We start from the raw sequence: 18,266 nt of genomic DNA, 5'->3' as shown, positions 1-18,266 counted from the left end.
GTATCCGTTCCAATCATCAGAAACAGTACTAGGGGTAATGACCTAATTTAAAGAAGTTTTGAACAAATTTGGAATTTGTAAAAGCTCATTGGGGACATACACATCATACGATAACCTATGTCGAGCAGTCCCCTCGGGAACTGGAACAGCTGTAAAATTCAACAGTGAAAGTTCTTTTTGTTCTCGAGGTGATGATGAATGTGGTTTAAGAACACAGTTCATTATTTATACCACTGAGCGTTCTGGAAGAAAATATCCATCCAGAAGCAGGAAAAAGACTGTCACAAAACCAATCCAAAGGAATAGGAAATGTAGCTCATTCGAAATCCAAAGATATATCCATGGGGAAACAAAATAGGTCCTTTTCAGCCAAAGATAGAAAACCGATACTTTCAGCCTTAAATGAAGAGGTGGTGGTGGATCAGTTGAATCCTAGGAAGTCATCAAAGTAGCCAGAGGACGTCCGATCTATTTTTGGAAGCTGAGCTGGTTCTGTTGAACTGGCAGTTGACTCTATCTGTCTACATTGATGTAGACTGTGTTCCTGTCAGTTTTCCAAATTGAGATCTGTGTTTCTGTACTAGTTGACTGTACAGTTTTCGTAGTTGTAACAGGTAGAAGACATACTTCATTGTGGTTGATTGTTTTCTCTCGTTGGATAGAAGATGCTTCTTCAATTATCAAACCTTCCATCTAAACTTCCTTTATGGTAGCAAGAGGCGGCTGGTAGCTACCCAGGAGCCCACATGGCTTACTGTTGAGATTTGGCCACATAGTCTGGTTTAATCAGATCAATGGATACACATTTTATTTTTGCGACCGGCAGCGGGTGGAAGAAGTACAGTTTTTGTACTTTCGGAAACCAGGACCAGTACAGTTTCTCTCTAGGATGGTCCAAATTCTTTCTTGTCCACAATTGTTTCCCTGGCCAAATCCCCAACATTCAGGATCCAGCCAAGCCTCACCGGCACTACCTTCACTTCTCTAGTGATGGTGCATTATACCTGAATGTTGCTTTGTTCATCCTGGAAGTCGTTCATTTCCTGTAAAACAGCCAAACATTCATTGATGTTAAATGGTGGTTCAGCAGCCACTGTGCTGGGATTGTCGAGAGCTGGGACCCATATCTTTACCCCAAACAGGATATCATAAGGAGTCCAACAACCCAGGGATTTTCTCTGCATGTTATTAAGTGCTCTCTGGACCCCATTTAGCTGATGGACACAACTGCAGCCGCAGCCTAGTACCCTTGCTGTTAAATACTACAAGTAACCTTTTTTCCTCTCCACAACTGCAATTCCCTTGGGATGGTATGGAGACAAGAAATCAGGGTCTTAGAGCTAAACGCCAGACCCTGGTCAGAAAGTAATGTGCCATCTGAGCAAGTCCTAATAAAGACTCCCAGATCCTTTATAACAGTTTGGGTTTCGGCAGACTGCTGTGGCCATACCCACTGGAATTGAGAGCAGGAATCCACTGTTACCAAGATGTACTTGTAAGCCCCATCTGATAACTGAGGCCCACAATGGTCCAGATAGACGCAAGCCAGTGGCTTATTTGAAATCAGTAGAGGGGTCTGTGGTGGACGTGCTACATAAGAACCATTCATCTGATGGCAGATATCACATTTAAGGACAAAATCCTTGGTCTGTTTGTAAACACCTGGCCACCCATAGCCGCTGCAATATTGTAGCAGTCACCCCTTGCATGTGCCTAAGCCAGACCCTCGTGTGCAGCTAGTATTAACCCCAATCTACAATCAGTGTTTGGTGTTACTTTTATCCCCACTCCAGGAATGTGCACAAATGGTATGTTCTGTGCATCGAACTTGTTGGAGTACTTCAGCGGAAAGCCTTTAGGCAGGTGGGTTCCATTACGTTTAGCTTCGGCAGGCACCATGAAGTCTCTGTCTATCCTTGTGCTAGAATGAGTTGGTGCACAATAGGAAAAGTGATGTGGAGGGATGAATACGCTAAAAGTAAGCAAAGGGGACGTCAAATTACTCTTATTCCTTGGTACACAGTCCCATCTTATTTATCTACGTCTCAACCAACCACACACCAATGTTTCGTTCTGGTTAGAATAAATATTAATTTCTTTTAATTGTTTCTCCATTAGATAACCATAAAAAAGACAATACACAAGGTGAATAAAAAATACATAAATAATCACAAACAATGGTTTCCTAACCTCCAATATTACAATGAAAGTATACGCTTTCTGATTCGATGCAATCCACTGTGAGGTAATCCTCTACACACTTGTGGTACCACTTACACCTCTATACCCTTTTAATAGTGTGACAGTTGAGGGAGGAATCCACAAAATTAGGAATATTATGGTAAACCGGGATGTGCACACTATTAAAGGGGTGTAATTGTTCTGTTGACGATGGGTTAGTTTATCAATATAGAATCCCAGATACTTATAACTAGATACGTTCTCCAAGGATTTGACTTCTAGTGAAAAGTTATGCAAATGGGCTGGCTGATTACTGATAAACATTGTTTTCGTTTTTAGGTCTCGTAGGCGTTAGCCGCGCGAAGCGCGGTCTCGCCATAGACCTATAGTCAGCGAGTCTTCTTTCCAGGAGAGGAGACAGGAGCTGGCCGCGCGCTCGGAATTGAGCGGGCCACGTGCACGCGAACGCGCTCGCTGTGGCCAGCTCCTGTCTCCTCTCCTGGAAAGCTGTACCACACAGCCACACCTCCCCCTGCACGCATGCGCACACACAGAGAGACACACACACACAAGCGCACATACACACACGCACACATACAGAGACCCCCGCCGTCTCACACATACACACACACACGCGCGCACACATACACACACGAGCGCACCCCCCCCCCCCCAACTAAGTCCCACTTACCGCCAATCCGGTGTTCTGTAGCCTCCGCGGGGCTCTCCCTCGGGCATGGGAGCCCCGCGTCACCGTGAATTATGTCCGCCCTCCAGCGCACGGAACATCCGAGGCCGGGGCCAATGGACTACGAGAACAAGGCTGACTACACAGCAGCCCTCCTCCGACCCCGGACGATGCAGGCTGCGGCTGCACGCTGAGGGGAGCCGCCATTAGAGCAGCTCTTTCGATTTCTGATTCACACTGCAGCCGGGGATTTAGAGCTGGTGGAAAAAATGTGTAAAAAAATCCCTGCGAGAGAGGCTGAGTGGGAGTGAGTGCATTAGAGGATGTGTGTGGAAGTAAAAGCGATCCCCCAGGCCTGTTAGCCTATCGTGCTGCATTTGTCATCCCTGCCAGGGCGTCATCCCCCCCACCCCCTCAACCCAAGCTTCTGCAAACGGAAGAGAGTGGGGAAGCTTCTCCCTGCAGTCTGCTGGAAGCCCCTTGGTTTTTTATTCACTAGTGGTGGGTGCTTTTCCTTTTTTCCTCCATCATCCGGGAATGTGAGCTATCTTTTCAATGGACGGTGAGGCAGCCGAGCCCCAGTTCCTGGCTGTCTGCGGCACGCGTGTTACTTGTGTTCTGTAAAAGTAGCCGCGAGGAGCTGCGCTGAGGCAGTGCATGCAGAGCAGCTGTGAACTTGAACTTGGCAGTGATGAACTTTTCCTTCGCCTTCACGCCGGTGGATGCGGTGTTTCCGCGCTCCTAGGTAGGTGTCTGGCATTTTTGCAGTTTGAAGAGCTTCTCTGCAGCAGTTTTCTTTCGTTTCCTGTGTTTCTGTTGGCTCCTGTGAAGTTAGAATATCATTGGAGTTGGGTGCTTTTGACTAACTTATCGGCTGGGCGGTGTTTTAATTCAGGAAAGGAATTGCGTGTTGTTTATTTTAATTCGTTTTTATTTGTATAGCCCCATAGTCTTTTCATGTTTGGTAAGGTTTCTCTCGTCGCAGGCAGCTGTTACTTCTTGTTGGTCTCAAACATAAACTTTCGCACAGAAGAAATGAAATGTCTGTAAAGTGAAATAGTTTCCCTAATTAATGTAGCCGTTTGGATGGCATCGCGGCGCTAGGCGCAGGTGAATTCAAATCAAAATATGTAATTGACCCACTCGAAAAACATTTAGGGTACTTTGTATTTAAATGATTTATTGATATGATTTTTTTCAGATAACTGTAAGGTGCAACACAGCATTATAAAGATGTTTACATAATCATAAATGCATGTATTACGAACAGCAAATGCTGTGTGTTGAAATTCAAGTTCTGCTAACAAAGGTGTGCTGTATGCTTTAACAAGTACCGCGCAACAGGAAAAGCAAACACAGCATGTGAAAAGAACTTTACTTTTCAGGAGCACGTGAACAATAGCAAAGTGCTGATATCGAATTAGACATGCCTGTTGTTTGTCAATTGAGTGGAAGTGAGAACTTGTGAACACTGTTTTAAGTTGTGGTGTTGTGTCTCACTGAGCAGCGCCACACATCACGCATTTGGCATGTGCCCATTTCACAAAATATCAGGACATTTCGTCCAAAAGAGTGAGGAAACTAGAACAAAGCGATGCATGTCTTGCATACATGCCTGTACAGTCAGAGACAGCAGTTTGAATGCGTGTTTCTACATCTAAATGAAAACCCTTAATTGTTCAACACATCCTATGTTATTAAGTCATTGAGGTACCTTTAGTGATAATATAGAAATCCAAGGGCCAGTTACATGCCAAGTTTTGAGGACAACAGACTTTGTAATGATTTCTATTGATATTCAACGCATGCAAATATAATTTATGTGCATATCCTGAAATACACCAGGCCCTCCTAGACCTTCATTGGATTCCCTTATGTTGTGGGATTAGTGCTGGATGGAACGGCAGGAAAAGGGTTCACATTAAGTGATGTTCGTCATCATAGCATTGTGCCTATAGTGTATTTATGCATTTATTTAAGTGATGCTTTTTGTAAAGCACCTATAGCTCCTGAGCCTTTTTCAGACCACTTAACTGACTTGGGAAATGAATATGCTCAGTCTGTGTTTCCTATGTAGTGCCTTTCCAGAGAGTCTTCAAAATGAGGTTAGTGTGCATGCTGTATCTTAATTCCACTGGGTGTCATGTCCTCCGCCTCCTTCTTTTTTTTTTTACCTGTCGCCTGCCCAAGATCATGAAGCAGGCACACCGACCCGGCACCTCCTCACCACTTCTTGTCAGCCAATAGCAACCCCCATGCCCAGCAAACACAGAGAACTACTCCGCTATGGAACAGCACTACCAACTGCCTGCCTTCCTGCCCCTACACTGTTACCCCGCGGTGCAGCCACATGACAGTGGCTACATTGCCTGTGTCTGCCCCGCAACACGTTGTTCCTGCCATGGAGGTTTCCCACAGCTGGGTGCAGTTAATAAGTACAGGGACCCAAAGATATGTGGCATCGCAGAATACGAACGGATGTGGTACAGGTAGGCTTTTTTTAATTTATTTATTAGTTTTCACTTTTATATAGCGCAAACTTAACCTGCAGGTATCAGAGCGCTTTAAATCAGCATGCTTATAACAAGCAAGACTAGCACTCTATAATAACGCCAACTTTGCTTAGCATAAGCAACAGCTAACCATTCGCAAACAATGTTTATATACTAATTGCAAATTTTAAAAAAATGTATGCAAAGCATTGTCATTTACATACCAGTAACTCAAACTTTAATGCTGCGAGACCTATTGCATTGTAAATGCTTGTTTATGTTGATTTCTAACTTCTTTACTGTTAACAATTCTTAGAGTTCAGCTAATAATCTGGTTGTTCCAACCTTGGTTAAACTTAGTAAGACAATATCATCAGCATAAGTAAGGTACAAAAGGGCTAATGGACCTAGGCGCAGAGTTTGGGAGTTGATTGTATTGAGTTTTACAGATAGGTCTTATATGAATAAATTAAATAAGTGTGGGTCCAACACACATCCCTGTTTCAGGCCCATGATCGTGTACAATTTTCTTGACTCTAGAGCCATCCCCAAGTTTTGCTCTCACCCATGTGCATAAAAAAAACATTAGTCCTCTTAAAATTGTTTCTGGGATATTCCATGCACGTAGTTTAGCCCACAGATGTTTCCTGTCTACACTATCAAAGGCAGGTTTTAGATCAATAAAACAGAGATGAAAACAGTTTGTTTTTCTTGCATTTCTGTGCTATAAAGGAGATTGATAAGATGTTAGCAATGGTTCTAATACCCATTCTAAAGCCAGTTTGATTTTTTTGGGAATAGGTTGAGTTCATCTGACCACTTGACCAGATCTTCCAGGATCAGAGAGGCAAAATATTTTGATTCCACATCCAGTAGTGCAATAAGCCTTTAGTTTGCTGGATTATTTCTATCTCCTCCTTTATCTATGGGTGTTGTAAATGATCCTTGCCAACTTTTATGGAATTTGATTTTGGGACTCAACCTCCGCAAAGAGGTTATCTAAGTGAATGCTCCAAAAGTCTGGATCATGTTTAAAGATGGCTTGGGGAATGCTGTTAGGCCCTGGAGCGCTCTCTTTTACTTTTGTTTATTAGCCTTATTAATGTGTCCGCTGAGTATGGGGAGCTGTTTGTTTTAGTTTCCCATTGATGAACAAGTTTCTCATTCGTGCCTTTTATGTGTAGCTGGCGGTCGCCTACACCCAATTGATGTTGATAACTTGGGCGGTCCAGTGGTTTCGATATCTGTTGAAGATTATGGGGCTGTTCTTTAAATTTCTGAGTTATATAGTTGGCCCAGTCCTGTTCCTGCACATTTGACGTTACGATGTTCCCTGGCCTAATGAAGTAGTTTATCATGTGCCAGAATTTATTTGAGTTGTAATACCTTACGTTGTGTATTGGTCGATTTTTTTACTCGAGCTGCAGCTTTCACAACGCAAAAATTTCTCAACACGAACGACCACTCTCAATGAGAAATCTGACTGCCTGCGTTGAGAAATCTTGCTGGGATATTTCTTTTCCATGCTCGCGCTCGCCAACCTGATGTTGATGAGCACAAGCGAGGAAAAAAATCTCCTTTGTCTTGAACTCCACGTAACGAGTTCGGAAAACTCCTAAACGGAGCAGAGTTCACCCCCCAGACTTAGTAAGTAGGGGTCTCTGAGAAGGCACAATTGAACGACTCAGCCCATCCATAAAAAACAACGTTGGCATCATGTGGTGTAGGTTTCACCCTATGGTAGGAACTTCATGTTTGTGGACAGTATAACTGTTGGGATGGTGCCAGACTGATTTCATATACCCCCTCAGGATATGCTGTCTTATAGGCCAGCTAGCTCACAGTGCCACCATAAGTACCTCTAAACCTAGGCAGGTAGAATATGGTTCTGGCAACCACTGAACATGACAACCCTGACTCCCCCCCTCCCCCCCAGGAAGTTTGGTAACTGATCAAGAACCCTTTTGCTCAGTCACTTCTGCTCTCTTCCTCTCAGAGGAACATACAAGACATACAGTGTAATGTTTTCAATATTTATCGAACCAACATTATTCTTGTATAAAATATGTGCTGCAATGATCAATAGATAGAAGCAAATGAAAGTTGTTGGAAGTACTGAAATGGTGAACAGAATAACAAGTTCCACCATTGTGCTAAAACAATGTAAATATGCAAGCATATAAAACTATATAGAAATCTGGTATACTCCTACTATGCGTACCCTAACCAAAGTGTCTAGGGTGTGTGTTCTGTGATGAATTCCCGTACTGTATGATTCGACCCCTTAAGGGAAAGAAAGTAGGTCCCCGTGATGGTCATCAGCTGTGCACCCCTCGCAGAGATGTCAGCAGGCTACTGGGCTTAAGCATCAGCATGTGGAGAGCTTGACAATGATAGCAAAGTGCTCCTCTGCGAACACCGGCAAACAGATGTTTCTTTATCAAAAAATGCATTGCCTTGGGCCGAGGTCTTGACCAGACTGCTATTGTTTGTGTGTTAGAGATAGCTATGTCACCACACGTACGAAAACAACACGCACATTTGCACAACATCTGTGTAAACCTTGTACATGGTGTCAAGTTTGTGTGATCATGTTCTTACAAAGTCGATTCTGTAAGCAAGTATATTTTCCTAGAAACTAATCCAGACTGGCACAGTTGCACGTGTGTCAGAAGTCATTGTGTAAGAGTGAAAGCAACTTTAGGAATGACCCATGTATATGTACAATGGCAGTGTTGTCCTCCAGGCCTAACTGGAACACATGACGATGCAATTACAGTAGAAGACACAAGTACCTTAGAAGCTCGGTCATGCCCTGTGATAAGTCATGCTTGATTCACTTGATTTTCTAGCTATAAAAGCCATTGCGAAACGATCATATATGGTGTAGACACGCACACATACCTAATACTCACATGTGCAAAAAATAAACAAACTACACCTGTGCCAAGTAATAGCAGCTGTGCACACATGCTCCAATCAGTAAATCATCCATACACTGACAGGACATGAAAAGTTATAACACCACCACTCACTAGAACGAAACAATTACAATGGGGTTTAAACCAGTGACGGAGTTGGGGGAAGGGGTGATTTGTGGACAGGGCTAGCGCTGGTAGGTGCGAGGGAGCAGCAACGATGGGAAAAGCAGTGACTGGAAGGGGGTGATCTGTGGATGGGCATGAGAGTGTGTGGGAGGAGACTGAGTTGGTAAAAGCACAAACACTGTGCAGAGTGCTGAAAAAAGTTGGTCCAAAAATTGCTTTAAAAATAGGAGCAATGGATGGTTACAAGTACTTTGGGGGAGGGCTAAAAACAAAGAAGACTAATGCCCATGCATGCCAGGCACAAATGGTTACAAGAATATGAGACAAATAGGAAGCCTGTGGGATGGCTGAAGCCCACAGATTGAACAGACAGCTCATGCTCTGTCTATCCAAGACCTAAAAACCAGCATATGCGATCATAGACGTTCTTCAAAAGCTCATTTGTTAGCACAATTAGCAGCTAGAAGTCCACTCTGTTTTGTTTTGGATTCTATCTGGTTGGAAACGGAGATATGTATGAGGACCTTTTCTAAATGATAAGGTTCAACAGCATTGTGGATCTTAAGCGATCAAGGGCCAGATGTACGACCATTCCGTTTTACGAGCTGTATATTGCAACATTTTGTGACTCACCATGTGCGACTTGCGAAATGGAATGTACAACAGTGTCTCAGACACAGCAAGCAATTCCCAATGAGGACTCAAATGACCTGCCTCACCTCATCCATATTCATGAGGCAGGTCGCAATTTGCGACCCATTGGGAATAGCCAGCACTCGCAGGGATGGTGGCTGGCTGGAGTCACCAGACCACCGTGTCTGTGACTGCTTTTTGAATAAAGGAGGTATTCTTTTTTTTATGCAGCCTGTTTTCCTTAGACAAAAACGGGATGCATTTAAAAAAAAAGAAACGTTTGTTTCATTTTTAAGAGTAGGTAGTGGTCAGTAGAACCACTGCCTGCTCTCAAAAAATATTTTTGCATCCATTCACAAAGGGGAAGGGGCCCCTTGGGGACCCCTTCCCTTTTGCATGTGGCTCACCACCTACTTGAAGTAGATGGTAAACAGCAAGTGTTTTGGCGTTTGCAAAATAACTCGCTATTGGGGAATGGACGCTCTTGGCTCGCCCCTTCCTAATGGCAACTCGCAAACACTATTTAATAGCGTTTGTACATACCAACTCCATTTTTTGTTTGATTTCCCGTTTGCAACCGCAAAAAATGGTTGTACATCTGACCCCAAATATTTGTATTGCCTTTTTCTCCTGAGTAAAGCAATCTAATACAATGAGGGAAAAAGAGAACTGCACACATTTTGTATCCTATTACCAAATGTTTTTTAAGTTATATTTTAATTGCTGCCCTTTGTGGTATTTTATTTTTCAAATTTTCTTTTTCCGCGACTTCAAACGATTATTTCAAAAATGATTTATTATAATCCTATGCCTATCAATTTTCATTCCAAATTGTATTTACATTTAGGCTGTTTAAGTTATGTAGAGGACTCCGAATGAGCAACCTGCTTTTATCTGATCAATGTTTAAGACCATAGCATACTTTAAATGTGTTGGTCGTCTTTAAAAAAAGCATGGGTTTTTGTTAATGGGCTTGTAAGAAGTTGTAGTTTAGTTCAGTTTAAAGTCTAGCTTTTTACGTGATAGGTGTGTAAATATTAAAATACTGAATGTCATGTTGTTTTCTTCAGGTCCACATCACTTTGAGCACGCATGAATGTGGGGGGCTATCTGAGAGGGACATCAACCTGGCCAGTTTTATCGAGCAGGTGGCATCCCAGATGTCGTGAAGAAGGTGCCATGGAGAGAGACCTCTTGTGAAACTAAAGCCCCCACCTTCGAACTATTCTGCCTTTTGAAAATCTTTCAAATTATGTTACTTAAAATGACACCAAACCGACTAAATGTGATTGAAAAAATGTAAAAATGGCTTATGCATTGAAACCATTTTGCATTTGGGCTCTACCTGCCAAAGAATGTTAGATTTGTTATGTCCACTCTCTATGGTAACCTGTTTATAATAACAATGTGTCAAGAGCATAGATTACGATACTATTTTTCCCCACAATGTGTAGGGTGCACAGGGGTCGTGCTTTCCTTGCAGGACACTGGACTAACCAGACCATATGAATTGGAAACTGTAGGTGTCAAAATTCGGACACTACTTACTGAAAATTGGTTTAATTTGCTTTTCAAGGCAGTATTACTTTCCCACAGAGGTACATAAGATCATGTTTTGGGTTGCTTGTTTTAATGCCGAATGATTTCATAGAGGAAATATTTTAAGTGTCCCTGAACTTGACGAAAAAATGTAGTTACCAAATCAAGTTCTTCTCAAACTAGAAGGTGCATTGCAATTTACTGTGTTTGTTAAAGATACGTTGTATGCATTTAATTTTAATCATTTTAACTGCATTTGCTAATTTTCTGTCTGTAAAACCAACATGTATATTCTCTAGACTCTGGTACCACTGTGCTGAGTATACGATGAACAATAAAGCAACTTCTTGCGTTATTACTAATAATTAAAAAAGGTGTATACAATGTGTTTACTGAAAAAAAAACTTGGCACAACATATTATAAACCGACCTCTTGAGACATGGTTTCAGTACAAACACGTATTAAAGCCAAGCATGAGAGCCAGCGTACATTTTGTACTGATCACACTCCCATAGCACATACAAATCTAAACACTGACCATGTATTTGTCACTAACTGCAACAAATGGAAAATCTACCTGTTGCATTTTTCTCATTGTTCTATACAGCAGAGGTACAGTGTAGATTAGTAGCAGTACTAGGGCTGAACATGATGTCATTCCCTTTCCAAGACCGCTTCAAGAGTATGTGGAATAAAGCCCCTTGGAAAAGATTGCATATTTTGAAAGGTAGATCCCCATAGATAACTTACAAATGATGCTCCTTTTAAATGTACTTTATGACTTAGGCCTGATGGTTGTGAGACCTAATATCACCTGTCAATGTTGGTGCGGGAAGAAGCATGGGGGGCGGGGGAGTACATTCATCCTCCTAACTAAAAGGAAATATGACCAGGATTGAACTCCTTGGAAAAGGGACTTGGAATATCAGGGACTTAACGGAATCAGTAGTAGAGTTCCCTGCCTGTTCGATATTAGTTTGCAGTCGCTCTTTTTCAGGAAATGCTTCCGTCCCTGTCTTGCTCAAATTCGCTTGTGATGAGCTGCACCATTGATAGCAATTCATTGCCCCTCTCTGCTGAGACTTCCAACTTCACTTCAGTGGTAAGGCATAGTTTGAGACCGTTTGCGTTGAAACCTTCATATATTTTTTTACACAAGAGGTAACCAGGCCATACTATTTTCTGAAGATGTTTGGGATTCTGACTGAAGGTATCGAGTTTGGAGCTATCCCTGCCGGGAACCAAGAAAATATCCAAACATAAGCTACATTTTTTTCCACAAAATGGGAAACTGTTCAAGAATGCATGAATTTTGTTTCTAAGACTCTTCAGGTCATATGGATATATAGTGGTTTTTGGTTGTCCAAAAATATAAGATAACCAGAGCCATGAACTGAGCATCAGTTTATAATTTTGTTTCATTGTGTATGACAATCAATTCATGCAAAATCTAATGAATGAAAAATGGATATGAAGAAAATCCATGCATTATTAAAAAGTGCTCCAGTGGCGGCTGGTGGAATTCGAAAGTTGGGGGGGGGGGGGGGGTTTGGGGGGTTGGGGGCGGAAGACCAACCAACAAACCCAGGCATGCAGGTGAGTGCAATGAACAAATCAGACATTTATCAGAAAGGTTGGAAAAGGCCTCTCCCCTTGAGAAATTTCCTAAAAATTGGTGGAAAATAGCGCATCTCCTAAAATAAGCTCTGCAACAAATTGACCAAAAACAGAAGGAGGCATGGCCCGATGCAGGAACCACCCCCGCTCCCCCATGTCAAAAGTACATACTCACCTTGATGGTTGAGGGGAGCTCAGCTCCTCCCTAAAGAGAGCTCCAGAGGTGCCCACCCAGATCACACTCTCAGCTGGGACGATGTCAGCCAGTGCAAAACCCCACACCTCCCTGTTTCCCTGTTGTGGGTGATCCATGTTGAAACTAGCCTCCTGTGAGGGGTATCACTAAATAAAGGCTGTGTCTAGAGAGCAACTAGGAATGGACATTCAAAAGAACCATCGCAAACTGATTCTGCAACATGTGCACTTTAGAAACACTGCTCACCATTGTTTTGAAGCACTACAATATACCAGCAGTAAAAACATTCTGTACATAAAGATGGGATTTACTCATTTGAACTATGATATAGTTCACAGATTTACAATTATAGGTATACTGGGGAGTAGGAGATTAAATTAGAATCACACAATTGCTGTGGGCAGAGACCAGGTTTATAACCCAAGGCCCTAGTTGCAAAGTCGGGCATAGTATTTTAGGCATCAGGCTACATTGACTTTGATTGTATCTTGTTTAATCAGTTTGAGCCAAAATGTGCAACCATCTCTATCTCGGGCATGAAGATATAACAATGTCAAGTGAAGCTTAAAACATGACCCTTTCAGAATTCTTGTTCACATGAAGACGTAGGGCTCGCAGGTTACACGGTTGAATCTCAGCAGGGCCAAATCAGCACTCCATCCCCCTGAGTTCAACTGTAGAGCACTCCAAATCAACTGAGCAGCACCAAAAAAAGTTAAATCGCAGCATCAATCTCCATATAAAGGAAAATAGGGCACTCGAAAATCAAATACTGACACTCACATAGGCACACACGTTTATCTTCGAACCTCATTGCATACCTACAGATTGCTACCAGTTTCCACAATTGCAAACATATAGTACCCATCCAAAGGCCATCACCTTCAGTCACATTTACAAATGTGATGTTTTCATTAAAATCAAGACGCCCCCCCCCCCCCACTTGCGTGCAGCAGTGTCCAAATAGTCAATAGCATTGCCTGTCATTCACAGCATTCAGAAAATGCAGACAAATGTCACCCATAAACACTAGATCAGGATTCGAGAAGAAATCCACTCCAATATTGCACATGGTGAGAACACAAAAATATATGTGCCTGTGGGGCACGCCGGCACAAAATTGATTACCCAAAAAGGACCACTGGTGTCCTTTGCATGATGCAGCACTGCATTGGTAAATAAACGCGACCATTAGACTGTCTGCACTCAACCACAGACATCTCATCCTTCCCTCCTTTCCCCACTCGAGAGAACTTGGGTGGTTGACAGGTGGACCTGCAAATCACCTGAATGTGTAGCCCTCCAAATCCTGCCTGCTATTTCAGCCACGCCGATGTATTCACTCAAAGGCTCCATTAAACCACCACATGCATGTCAAATTGGACGTGGTCTTGACTCTGCAACCACTAACGAAGGCCCACTAGCACACTTCCTGCTGGGAGTTCCAGCATTATCTGCAAATCACGCAAGTCACTAAAGCATCACCACTACGCCACTTGTGCCCCGCCAGTGTCCGAGGCAGTGGACAGCCCCTTCAAACAGTCATAAAAATGTACTGTGCTTAAACAAACAGAAACAAAAGCACCCACCCATGTCGGCTCCACCTGCGCAGGGATGACCACGGAGACGCGGGACAGACTTCTGGTGTCACCAGACAAGAAAGGCACTCCCAGCTCAGTGTCAGAGCCTCGTGATAACTTGTTAAAATGGATTCATTCTCCAGGAAAAAAGAAATCTACTTTTGGCAAGTGATCTTCTATAACTTCAAGAAATGTCCTCCTTTCAAAAGGAAGACCGGTTGTGTTGCGTTTGGTGGGGGCTGAAAGGGAAAGCGGTTTGCTACACTACGCTATAATTATAATTCAATGTTTCATTTACGTATTTAGTGTTAGGTTCTCACGACTGTGCTAAATCTAATGGTGCTAATGCAATATGACACAGGCGTAGTGGCAAAGTATGTCATGGACTGTGGCCTCTGAAATGAGGAAGAGTTTTTTTTACACTTGTAGAAAAATGTAATAATTAAAATAAAACAAAACTTACCTTCCCCCGGTCGGGTCCCGTCTCCTGCGTATTCCTTCTGCTATCCGCAACGCGCCCCACACGGGTCATTTTCTCTATGTATGCTGCTGCATGCAGCATACATAGAGAAACAAGCATTTACAATGCAATGGTCTCGGCATCATTAAAGGTAGAGCTATTGGCATTGCTCATGACATTTCTTTTTTTTCTTTAAATCATAAATAAATGGCATTGTCATTTACATTGCCAGCACACAGCGCTCTGCACTCAAAAGCACACAGCGCTCTGCACTCAAAAGCACACAGCGCTCTGCACTCAAAAGCACACACTGCTCTGCGCTCAAAACACTCACTGCTCTGCACTCAAAAGCACTCACTGCTCTGCACTCAAAAGCACTCACTGCTCTGCACTCAAAAGCACTCACTGCTCTGCACTCAAAAGCACTCGCTGCTCTGCACTCAAAAGCACTCACTGCTCTGCACTCTGCACTCACTGCTCTGCACTCTGCACTCACTGCTCTGCACTCTGCACTCACTGCTCTGCACTCTGCACTCACTGCTCTGCACTCTGCACTCACTGCTCGGCACTCACTACTCGGCACTCACTACTCGGCACTCACTACTCGGCACTCACTACTCGGCACTCACTGTGATGGAATTGTTGGATGAGTAAAAGGGTGGCTGGATGGACTGCACGAAAGGGTGGGAGGAAGAACGTAAGAATGGATGTGTTGAAGGATGATGGATGAGTGAAGCGGCAGATGGACAGATAGATGGATTGATGGATAGAATGGATGGATGGACTGAGTGAAAGGGTGGATGATTGAAAGTATCGATGGAAGAATGATTAAAAGGATTAGTATAAAGATAGATGAGTGAAAGAATGGCTGTAAGAATGGATGAGTGAGAGAGTCGATGGATGAATGAAAGGGAGGATGTATGGATGAAAGGCGGGATTTATTGACAAGTGAAAGAATGGATGGGTGAATGAAAGGATAAGTGAAAGGGTGTTCGGAGGAATGGAAGAGTGAAAGGATGGAAGGCTGGGTGAAGGGTGGATGGATGAATGAGTGAAAGAACCAGGCAGCCCACACACACCCTCCATAGGCCACCTGAAGCGATCTAGAACCAGGCCCCGCCACCTGAAGCGATCTAGAACCATGCAGCACACAGGCTCCCACCCACCTGAAGCGATCCAGAACCAAGCTGACTCCCGCCCCCAAAGGCCAGCTGAAGCACACACACCCTCCATAGGCCAACTGAAGCGATCTAGAAATAGGCAGGCCACAGGCCCCGCCCACCTGAAGCGATCTAGAACCAGGCTGTCACAGACCCCCACTTCCACCCTTGCCTATCCTTACTTATCCTCTTCTCCTTGTCTTGGTGCCACGAAGGTACCTGCTCTTGGTTTTTGGCACTTAATAATCCACTCACATAAATAAGAGTAAAACTATAGCCCGAAATATCCAAGTACCCTTGTATCCAAGACCGGGTATCCTCTCACTCACACCTCACTGCATCGACTGTATGAAAACGTGCCTCATCGTACCCCTCGACACGCTGAATCATCTTGGGTCTCACTTACACCATGCTTACCTACAGCATTACAGTGCAACTTCATACTCATTGCAGTCTATGCGCTATACAACTTCTAATAGCACAAAATCGAGCCCAATATATCTCACTAAACGTAAAACGACTGGACGACTCCGTCATAAATTGCTGAAAGACAATTCTACGTTCGTGGCCGTTTCCTTTACACATAATAATTAGAAGTGTTCGTTCAAGTACAACTGAAGTAAGCAAGGACTGCAACTGCAAGAATGCATACGTTGCTAACCCCCACTCACCACATGCATGTCTACATTACTAGACACAAATGTACTCGACCATACCCCGCTGTACCTCTGTTTTAAACCGCTGCGCTCAAATTAGGACGACGGGGATGGCCGGGGACACGCAGGGCCAGTGCCGGTGAGTAGACACTGCGGAGTGGCGACGTTAGTATGAGTGGACTCCCCCACGCAGAAGCGCCCGTGGTACTGTCCGCCACCGATAGCCACCCGGCCAGTACGTGTCACCCTCTGCAGCCCCGCCCTCAGGAACACTGCGGCTCTGCGCTCGGAGTCCAGCTCAGTGCTAAAGAGCGCCTCAGAGTGCAATGTTTATGCTCTGGCAGTCAGAGACATTTTCAGTACATGCGTGCCTCCGACAGTCTCTGCTGTGCACACGCCATACCTGACAGTCGGTCGCTGCACACCTGTCACCATGAGTGACATTACTTGGCAAGTAGCAATTTAAAGATCAAATAAACTGGAGTGGTTATTGAGGAAGTGAGGGGGAAGAAGGCACAAACAGACACGGACAGCAAAAATACACGGAGAGCGGGAGGGGGGCGGGAAACAGACAGGGGGAAGAAGGCACAAACAGACATGGACAGCGAAAATACACAGAGAGCGGGAGGGGGGCCAGCGGGAGCCACGAACAGCGGAAGGTTCCAAACTTTTCGGATTTGGGGGCGTGTTCGGTGGGCGTGGCTAAAAAGTGGAAAGAAGAACACCAAACACACCTCCAAATCCGAAAAGGACAGAGCCTTTTTGGAGTGATGGATCTCTCCTCCAATGGCTGGCCTCCATTTAGGAAACCAGCCAATGGGAGAGAGCCAAAATTAGAGGCGGGATGAAGAGCCCCTCTAAGAAACATAAGATCTCGCTACTTCCGGTTCTGACGAACCGGATAGTACCGAGACCTAAAAAAGGGAGAGTGGGCTGGCTTGCTCGAGGGCAGGGGGGAGTGGCTTGTCCTCTGTGTGGGTATTGACTGTTCGGTTGGCCCCAGGGCCGACCAAACAGTCAGTATACACAACAGTGGGCAAGCCACTCCCCCCTGCCCCCGAGCAGGACTGCCCACCCCCAACCAGGCACTTCTGCTTTGCACCAGTGCGAGAAGCAGAAACCTAAATGGTAGTTATTACCATTTATGTTTCTGCCTTCTCGCACTGTGAGAAAGCAGTGAGGCAACGCCCCAATGGGGGGGCCGCCACTGAAGTGCTCAACATAATCCGTTTAGGAACACTGAATTTGCAGTTACACAGATCATATGATACAGAGGGCATTTTGTAAAATATGCATTTTTAACAGGTTGTATATTGGGAAGCCACAAATGGAGAGAAATTCAATTGGTGATAAAATATATTCTGCTATTTTCACACTTCTGCATATAAAACCGGTACCCTACTTGAGTGAACGGGCCAATCCCCTATGACAGGAAAGACCCCATAACACAACATAGAAGCATCAAGTTTTTTTTCCTTTCAAATTCATTCATTCTGATGATGTTGATAGCTGGAAACCTATGAACTATAGACATTCCTGATAAGTAAACAACCAGGGCAATGAAGGGGTGTGTGACGTTCATGTATTCTACTGTTTTCTTATACAGAATGTAGTGCAATCAAACTTTGTCTAAATCATATTTTTCCAAATTTCTGTGAGGTAACGTTCTGGAATCTGTGGTGATCCACAAAATTCCTACCATCGAGCTTCCCCACACTTCTCCCAGAACAATACCCCACTAGGTGGGCCTATTGTCTGCAAGAGGAACTGCCAAAAGCCTAGACTGTGAGAAGTCCATGTGGTGTGAATGAGGTTTTCAAATGGTTAAAGTTTTGGACCATTCCTATAACATGTATTAGGTGCACCCCTACATGGAAGGCAGTGTTTCAATTATGAGATGTATGCGCAAGACTTTGGCCATTAGATGGAAGTGCCCAAATTCCTGTCGCATAAAAAAGGGGCAAATAGTCCCCACACTTTGACCCACATTCTGATGTTTGCGGGGCATTCTGGGTA

General features: G+C 44.0%; 1 protein-coding gene across 2 annotated transcripts in view; it reads left to right on the top strand.

Moving 5' to 3' along the window:
• The window catches only part of PCBD1 (pterin-4 alpha-carbinolamine dehydratase 1), a 217,486-nt gene extending 203,074 nt beyond the window's left edge, over nt 1-14,412 (top strand). Inside the window, exon 4 of one of the 2 annotated variants that reach the window (XM_086922112.1) lies at nt 10,112-14,412. In XM_086922112.1, the coding sequence (XP_086778238.1) occupies nt 10,112-10,210 (99 nt within the window). In that variant the 3' untranslated portion in view covers nt 10,211-14,412. The remainder of the gene's footprint in view (nt 1-10,111) is intronic. The other variant, XM_086922113.1, reaches the window with a different exon arrangement.
• Nucleotides 14,413-18,266: the final 3,854 nt, after the last annotated feature.

The sequence above is a fragment of the Lissotriton vulgaris genome, chromosome 5 (assembly GCF_964263255.1).
Source record: "Lissotriton vulgaris chromosome 5, aLisVul1.2, whole genome shotgun sequence".
Lineage (NCBI taxonomy): Eukaryota > Metazoa > Chordata > Amphibia > Caudata > Salamandridae > Lissotriton > Lissotriton vulgaris.
The sequence above is the reverse complement of the archived record's forward strand: the minus strand, read 5'-3'. Positions and strand labels throughout refer to the sequence as shown.